This window comes from Zerene cesonia, unplaced genomic scaffold (genome assembly GCF_012273895.1).
Source record: "Zerene cesonia ecotype Mississippi unplaced genomic scaffold, Zerene_cesonia_1.1 Zces_u001, whole genome shotgun sequence".
Taxonomy (NCBI): Eukaryota; Metazoa; Arthropoda; class Insecta; order Lepidoptera; family Pieridae; genus Zerene; species Zerene cesonia.
In genome coordinates, this window is record NW_024045131.1 from 968,521 (window position 1) to 977,489 (window position 8,969).

The 8,969-nt window shown below is 37.8% G+C and overlaps 1 protein-coding gene across 1 annotated transcript in view; it reads right to left on the reverse strand.

Annotated features, from left to right (window-relative positions):
• The window catches only part of LOC119838068 (serine/threonine-protein kinase SIK3), a 41,995-nt gene that overhangs the window by 22,223 nt on the left and 10,803 nt on the right, over nucleotides 1-8,969 (reverse strand). The window contains exons 2-3 of the mRNA XM_038363876.1: nucleotides 1,586-1,702; nucleotides 252-315 (exon numbers count right to left, since the gene is read on the reverse strand). Of these exons, the coding sequence (XP_038219804.1) occupies nucleotides 252-315; nucleotides 1,586-1,702 (181 nt within the window). The remainder of the gene's footprint in view (nucleotides 1-251; nucleotides 316-1,585; nucleotides 1,703-8,969) is intronic.

Sequence of the window (8,969 nt, forward strand, 5' to 3'; positions counted from 1 at the left end):
CAGATTCGAAATTCAAATGTAATATTTTTTTATAATTAAGTGTAACAGTATTTATGGCCAGACTAAGTATAATATTTGTGTACCTACAGTGTGATTTAAACTTATTATAATTTATAACCCTATATAGAGACTATACATATATAAAGAATTTTCATTTCTTTCGTTTCGTTTCGTTTCATAATTAGGTTAAGTGTATAGTTGTGGCTTAAATTCAATAGTCGCGCGAAGCCGGGTGGTGATACTATACTCACCAAATATCTCCCCGTTTGGCGCGTACTCCGTCACCAGGTAGAGTGTGTGTGTACTTTCCATAACCTGAAAAATTTATTGAAAATATATAAATATGTATGTTTTATACATCATACTTAATCGAATAGATTCGAAGGTCTATCTGTCTGTCTTTCTGTCTGTCTGTCTGTCTGTCTATACCGCTTTCAAGGCAAAACCACGCACCGAATTGGACGAAATAAAAAATTAAAAGAAACTTTGGAATGATATAGTGCACCCTTGACCGCCTCCTTGGTACAGTGATTAGTAGTTAACTCGTGAGCATAGAACCGAGGGGTCCTGGGTGCGATTCCCTGTGGGGTCGCTAAAGAAAAAAATGTACGGTCTGGTAGGACGATGAAAGCGAATCACCTAGTTGTCCAAAAATTAAATCGATCAGAGAAACAGATGTATATCATCAGCCCCATACCCCACTAGGGGACACGGAACTTCACTTTCATAGTACACTCAGGGCTCAGAATATACTTGAGTCCCGCATGTCGTGTACTGTGATGAATAGAATCTGTAAATATGCAAACGTGTATATTAAATAATAAGCCTAACAAAACATATAGTTTAAAAAAAAACATATATTTTTTTTTTTAAACTATATGTTGACAACTCTAGCTTATACAATGCTCCACTAATGCAGGCATTGTGTCTATGATATTATTATAATCTTAAACGTTAGGCTTTGCTTTTATTTATAAGCAACTAATTTTAATATGCAAAATTAAAAAACAAAAAAAATTATTAGTGAAGCTAGAGTAGTATACTACTATACTACTATACTACTACATAGCTCTGCGGCTATTTTTTTCTATGTCAGAGCGGGCAACTCAGCTTCACCTCTCACCGACACGCTATCACCACCGCCCGTGAACATTCGCAGAGGCTCAGACTTCTGAGAATGCACTGCGCGCTTTTAAGGGATAAGGGATAAGGGATAAGGAAAGGACTGATGACTGGAAAGAAGGAACGGACTGGGAAGGGCGAGGAGAAGGAAATAAGCCTACTCAGATCTCCTCTACTCTCTACCCAGTTAATTGTTACGCAAGAGTTTCCTAAACAACACTGGTTCCCTAACAGCACTTTTTTTTTCAAACTCAAACCCACGGTACCCAGGTATACAGCCGTGGTATACACCACGGTGTTATCGAAATTCCTACCGACTAAAACCCCACTATGTTCCATCGAGCCGCTTTCAGTGATGGGACCACGCGAGGGTTAGTATACATCCATGACTCCCTCAACGGAGCCCCTTAATGGGCTTGGACAGACTTGCTTCGTCTTCCTCCCTTATCTAAAGTATACGTACCTGATACAGTCTGACGATGTGCGGATGCCTTAACCGTTTCATTATTGCTATTTCTCTGAATGTCTTCTTTAAATTGTCCTCGTCAAGCCTCGACTTATCAATTATTTTTATTGCGACCTGAAATTATAAAGTTTTACATGTTATTTTATATGACTATAATAACATACAGGTGAAAAGTTTGTTTGTATATAACATAATATGACTTCAATTCACACAGGACGTTTACCAACTTGACTATAGGTGGTAAATAAGTGATAGAAAACCTTTATACATGAGTGATGTTATAAATAATCTTTTCGATACTCATGCGTAATGTCAATAAACAAACATTCATACTCAACAATGGAAGCTATATTTTCTATAACCCGTTTTGCCGCTATTTTCCTAAACTCTGGCGGCATTTGAATGAAACAATACTGGCAACATATATATATACAGTATACGCGCCGTCAGCGCCGTGTCTGCGGACTTCTTTCGTGGCGCGAACTATAAGCTATGTTTACGTTTCAAGACATGTCACATCGCCGCGATATGTCACTTGACCACTAATCGACGCTTATCAGCCATCAGCGCGCTATCGAAATACGAAAATTTATTGCGATTTACTGCGATTTTATTGCGTAATATGTACATGTGTGTGTGTGACGACTTACGTTACATTAATTTCATGTAGTAAATACAAAGATTACGATTAAAAGTATGAATTAAATTGAGAGATCCCGATAAGTTGTTTGGACAGAAAATGTATGTATATATATTTTATAGCCGTAACTAACACGTGAACTTTTTTGTTCCAGTTGAAATTCTAACAATTTTTTTACAGGTCATCCGTTTAACATCTAGGATACCTATAACAGACAAGGGTTGCCACCTTTTTTTGCAAAAATATACTTCTTTACGAATCATTGCAAAGATTATGAATTTAAAAAGAAATAAAGATTATGGTGCTATTGAAATTTGTATTTGTCATGGCTTTTTTTATATCACTGTCGGCAATGAAGCCGGTGGGTCGCCTAATGGTAAGCGCTACCACCGCCCATGAACATGTGGAGAGGCGTAAGGTGGTTTGCACACCTTACGCCTCTACAAATGGATTGATTACTTCGAATTGGAAAGGGATTAAGGAAGGATTGACGAGAGGAATAAAGGCAAGGAATGGGAAGGGTAAGAAAAATGATATGGACCTCTGGCTCCCCCATTCACCGAACGAAACACAGCAGTATGCTATATCACGCCAGTCTTCTGTGGGGGTGTGGTACTTCCAATAATTATCTGTCTGTAATCTATGTATAAGTTATGATGACTATCTCTCTAAAAATTTAAATTAAAATAACACAGTTATGTGTTTGCACGCACTATATAATCCCCGAAACGGCTACACAAATTTAGATGAGACATCTAATACGACAGCACTACTTAAACATTTACTCCACCGCGCTTTAATTAATCAATCATAAACTCCACAAGCAAAGTCACGAAAATCACCTAATCTTGTGTCTGTATGCCCTCTTTTATCTAAATCTTTATTAGACAAGAGAGTTTGATGGTCTATTTAATAAAACATTAGTATTTATCCTCCAGACTCCAAATCTGACCCCGTCCGTGGCCGAAGGTCCTTGACCTGAGGTCATGATAACATATGTTTCGAGGGTCACAACCATAAGTGGGTACGTACTGAATTACGTGCATTAAATCACAAACGCCAGTAAAAATCTAAACTGATAACTAGCTTTCGCCTATTTTATCCCATTTTTTGTCTTGTAACTTGTCAAAATCCATTCTTTGCGGATGCCTACCGCAAAGTGGCTATCTGCTTGACGAATTTTAGCCGATTCGGTGCAGTAGTTTGAACTGTGCGTCGACGTATCTGCCAACTTTCATATGTTAAGAAGATTAACGATCAATCGATTTGAAAAATTTTTCCCCCGTTGGATGGGCACGTGATCCGCATATGCTATAGGCTTCATGGATATGGGAGAAGCCGGGGCGGACCGATGGTAATCTTATATCTTTAAACGAGCAATTCTTGTATATATATATAATTGGAATCTCGGAATCGGCTCCAACGATTCTCATGAAATTTAGTATATAAGGGGTTTCGGGGGCGATAAATCGATCTAGCTAGGATTTTTTTTTAGAAAATGTCATATTCGTGTTTTTTTTTTCCTGACATCTATTGGTGAATAATAATACTATAAATGCGAAAGTTTGTGAGGATGGATGCATATGTGTGCGTCTGTTACTCTTTCACGCAAAAACTAATGGACCGATTGCAATGAAATTTGTTTCGTAGATAGCTGGACAACTGAAATAACACATAGGCACTTTTTATACCGATATTCCTACGGGATACGGACTTACGCGGTTTCAACCGCGGGTCACAGCTAGTAAATATTAAAGAGCATAAGTAGGCCAGCCACTTATCGAAATGTCACTGCTTTCTCTCCAAGGGTAAGGTAAAAAGGCAACCAGATAGACATCTATTTCTGTAGAATATATCCCATCATATATTCCTATATCTCACGGCATCACACAAGACCGGCTGGACGGATTACGCTAATTATTTTATGCTGTTAGTCATTAGGAAGAGAAGCAATGTCCCTCCTGTCAATGTGCAAAGGCGAGATGGTAGAGTGGACTGTAACTTGGATAGACTAGACTAGAGAGATATAGACTTTTCGAATCATGGGCTGATTAGAAAATTTTAATAGTATTCATTAATCACTAGCTTTTACCCGCAGCTTCGTACGCTTTCGGAGTAGTTTAATAGATGTTCTAATACATATAAACCGTCCTCTTAAATCACTCTATCTATTAAAAAAACCCCATAAAAAATTCGTTGTGTAGTTTTAAAGATTTAACCATACATAGGGACATAGGCACAGAGAAAGCGACTTTGTTTTATACTATATATATAGTGCTATCTATTAAAAAAACCCCATAAAAAATTCGTTGTGAAGTTTTAAAGATTTAACCATACATAGGGACATAGGCACAGAGAAAGCGACTTTGTTTTATACTATGTAGTGATGCAAAATCATGCAAAATAAACACCTTTATAACTATGTATTTTAGGTAGCAACCAAAACATTTAGTTTCCGACGTGCCACAGACACTCCAATCTCAACCAGCCCCCGGCAGCATAAACTGGGTTATGGGCCAAGGGCGCGACCTTCGCAGTCGACGCGGGAGGTCGCCAGCGAGCCGGGGTGCATGGGGTATGGAGACATGAGGGTGCCTAACTAGATTAATACTAGAATTTCCAACATTGTAAGCTGAAGAGTTTGTTTGTTTGTAAGGGTTTTACACAAAAATGACACTACTGATTTGAAAAATTCTTTCACCAGTTGAATGCCAGTTTATTCCCAAGTGACACAGTCAAACCGGGCAAAGCAGGGAAAGAGCAGTCAGTCTATAAAAATATTAGCTAAAGAGTTTGTTTGAACGCGCTAATCACGGGAATCACTGTTTCGATTTGAAAACAAAATTGCCGTTGTATAGTCTATTAAGCGAGGATGGTATGTTGGAGCCAACCTTAAAGATATCTATTGCTACTTAGCTAAGCAATAAGGTACTTATTTAACTTCTTTTTATGTTCATTTAAATTTATAACAATATTGTACCCCATCCCCGTCTATTGGTGCGTGTTTAGAAGCAAAAAGTTTCGACATAGCCTAACCTACATCTTACATGTAGGTATGACTTTATGGCATAAAATACTTGTCACACAATAATAAGCGAAATAGTTTTTAACTTATAGCGTAGTCCCGTGTCCCCTAGTCCCCTAGTAGCGGTATAGGGGCAGATGATATACATCTGTTTCACTGATCGATTTTCTTTACGGACAAGTAGGTGATCAGCCTTCTGTGTCCTGCCAGACCGAGACTTTTTTTTTGTGCGACCCCCGGACCACTCGTTTTAACCTTACACACGCGTAACCTTTTTCTAACCACTGTACCAAGGAGACGGTCAACTTATATATAGCCGAAAATAAATTAAAAGCGCGATCTAGACTCTATACTACCGTTGAACCTTTCCTCATTCCTTACGGCTTATCCCTTACATGTATATAAACTATAAATAAACAATAGTAGATTTTAAATCTTTAGGTATCTATCACTAAAATATAGCACCACTTATAGATAAACCCGGGCTTTTACACACTAAGAACTGAATCGGCTTCGTTTCGAACAGCTACAATACAAGTCTCATGATGAGAAGCTTTCTCAATCTTTTAACGTATATATACATAGCCGAAAAAAATTCAATAGCGCGATCTAGGCTATTGAAATGGGGTTAAATCACTAAATATTACCCCACGCTATAGTAAAATCCGTGTTTTTTCCTTACATTCAGGCCATAAAGAAGCTTCGTTTCGGCCACATCGAAGCCTCTAAAGCAACAAACATATGCAACTACAAACCTCAGCGGTTTTCCCACGTTTTGATAAACGTTTCGTTTGTCACAAGGTCACACTTGAATCGGAAGTGTAAACATACTGTATGTTACAATAATAAAGTTTATATATTATATACATGAAAAACGAGCCAACAATATTTTTATATCCACACTAATATTATGAAGAGGATACTTTTGTGGTATTTTTGTATGTTTGTAACGTTTTCACATAATAACCACTGGACGAATTTCGAAAATTCTTCACAAAAAACTTCACTGAGTGACATAGGCTAGATAACACGTTTTATTTCATCGCCCCATCAATGAAAGCGATACAAATTATTGGGGGTGGTGAAGGGGCATAGATTAAAATGTCTTTTATTACAGATAAAATAAGACAGCTATAAAATGATACATGTGAAATTGTGTATGCATTGCTTTCAGCGCTGTTAAGCCTGCATCGATTCAGATGGAATTTTGCACGATTTTAGATCTAAGCAATACCCGATAGACGGGTAGCTATTTTTTTTAATATCTTCAAAGATACTTATCAAACCTCTTTAAAAACCATTCTTAAGTTATGAGTTGTATAACTCACACGACTTTCTTTTATATATATAGAAGATATATTTTTAGAATTTGCTCATTAAATTCGTCTGGTATTTCAATATCGATTTAAATTAATTTATTAAAATGAAATTAAAAAAAAAAACGAATCCGGAATCGGAAACGTTTCATGTCCCTTCTTATTAATTTTCGAAATCCGACTTTCAAAATATCCTTGCGCTTTTTAATTGCACAAAAAACTAGGCATTGACTATATCACCTAAATTGCTAAAACATTTTGGATGATATTCGACATAGGAACTTGGATACTACACAGAGTATTCTATCAAAGAAACTTAATGGGGGAGGGCAGATACATTCCCCGCGATCCTGCCAATTTAGCGAGGAAACCCAGTGAAGTTTAGGTTGGTCATTGCGATGACCATCTTCGCTGCGCGATTCCGACATAACAAAGGGCCCTGCCCTCTCCACGAGCGCTCTGGCTACATTGCGTCTTCCCAAGCATTTATCTAGGGCTTAACTTTTAAGACTGATGGCTTAAACACTTGGTTAGGTTAGGTTTGGTTTTCAGCGCGCATCAGAGTGCAAACCTGACGTTAGCGCTCTGACGCGCTGTAACAAACAAAAAAATACAGTCAAATAGAGAATGTCAGCTTTTTTTGAAGCCGATTAAAACCACGCTTCAACGATAGATTCTACTAAATTGTCTCACTTGCTCTTATACAGAGTATACGCGAGGGAAAGAGATGAATGCATTGTCACCGATCCTTGATTAAGTTAACAAAGTTTTCAAATATGTTAAAAGTGGGTCAGAATCGAGCTGGTAAGTGGGTGACATACAAACATATATACTCGTACACTAGCCGACGCGGCGAACGCTGTTCTGCCTTATTCTTATCATTTAGGTGTATGAGAAATAGATGTTTTGCCGATTCTCAGACCGATCAATCCATTTGTAGAGGCGTAAAGTCTGCAATGGACCTTATGCCTCTCCAAATGTTCATGGGCGGTGGTAGCGTCAGGCGCCCATCAGGGGTCACACCAGCTTCTTTGCCGACTGTAACATTAAAAAAAAAAAAAAAACCTATCCGATATGCACACGAAATTTCATGAGAATTAGTTCAACTGTTTCAGAGGAGAATGGCAACAAACATTGCGACACGAGAATTATTTATATATACACATAAACATACAGGTGAATTTTATGAAATCGTGTTAAAAATTATTTCTCCATAGGTACTAACGAGTGCTACGATCTATCCCTTCGCAAAAATTCAACCAGAACCAAACAGCCGTTTTCGCATTGCATACAAACAAACCATATAATACCAACGGTAATAAAACTTCTAGTGCAATCGAATGGTCAAAACTAAATCGCCTTTCATTAACCTTTGCCTGCTTCACCTTTTTTTGCAGTCGGTACACAAACTTTGCATCAACAAAGACTCGTGTCGACGACCCACCTTGAGTTCGACCTTGATTACTGTGCCGGCGGTTGTAAGCTTTTTTTTTTGAAAAAAAAAAATAGCGACTTCATACTCGACCGCGTTTTTATGTGCACGCAGCGGATTCCGTGTTTCGACGAATTTTTTACACTCGAATTTATATTCATTGATTAAATTGGAACCTTTTTAACATATATCACTACATTAGTATAGAGCATTGCCGCTTCCCGCGTCTTTCCCTATGTATGTATGTATGCTTAGATATTTAAAACTACGCAACGGTTTTTAATTGTTTTTTTTTTTATAAAACATACAGTCGTCAAAAAGTCAGTCAAGATGAACGTTTATATATTATCCAAAAGTAACACGTGCGAAGCCGCGGGCAAAGGCTGGTAGTATTATGTAATACTAGCTGCGCCCCGCGGTTTCTAGCGCGTAAGTCCGTATCTCGTAAGAATATCGGGATAAAAAGTTTTACCTATATGTTATTCCAGTTGTTCAGCTATCTACGTAACAAATATCATTGCAATCGGTTCAGTAGTTTTGTTCGTGAAAGAGCAACAAACACACACACACATGCTTACAAATTTTCGCATTTACTATATTAATAGGATAGTAGGAAATAAGTTTTCCTAGCATTCACAGAGTGAATAAATATCTCTGCGAATGTTAGTGGGCCGTAGTGATCGCTTACCATCAGAGGAACTACCAGCCCAGTTGCCCGCTATGTCATAAGTTTTTTTTTTTTTGTTAAAAATAATTATAACTGACAGATAGATAATCGGAACATAACCAGAAGTTGTGAAACCGGCCATCACGTCGGACAATGAGAGAACAACACAAACATACAGAATTGATATTCTACGTTCCATGTTTGACATTACATACTTTGCATGGCTGGGCATGCTACGTCTTATTAACTTTTCATCAACAGTTCTTGATTGGTTTCAAAGTTACCTGGGCAATCGGCGGCA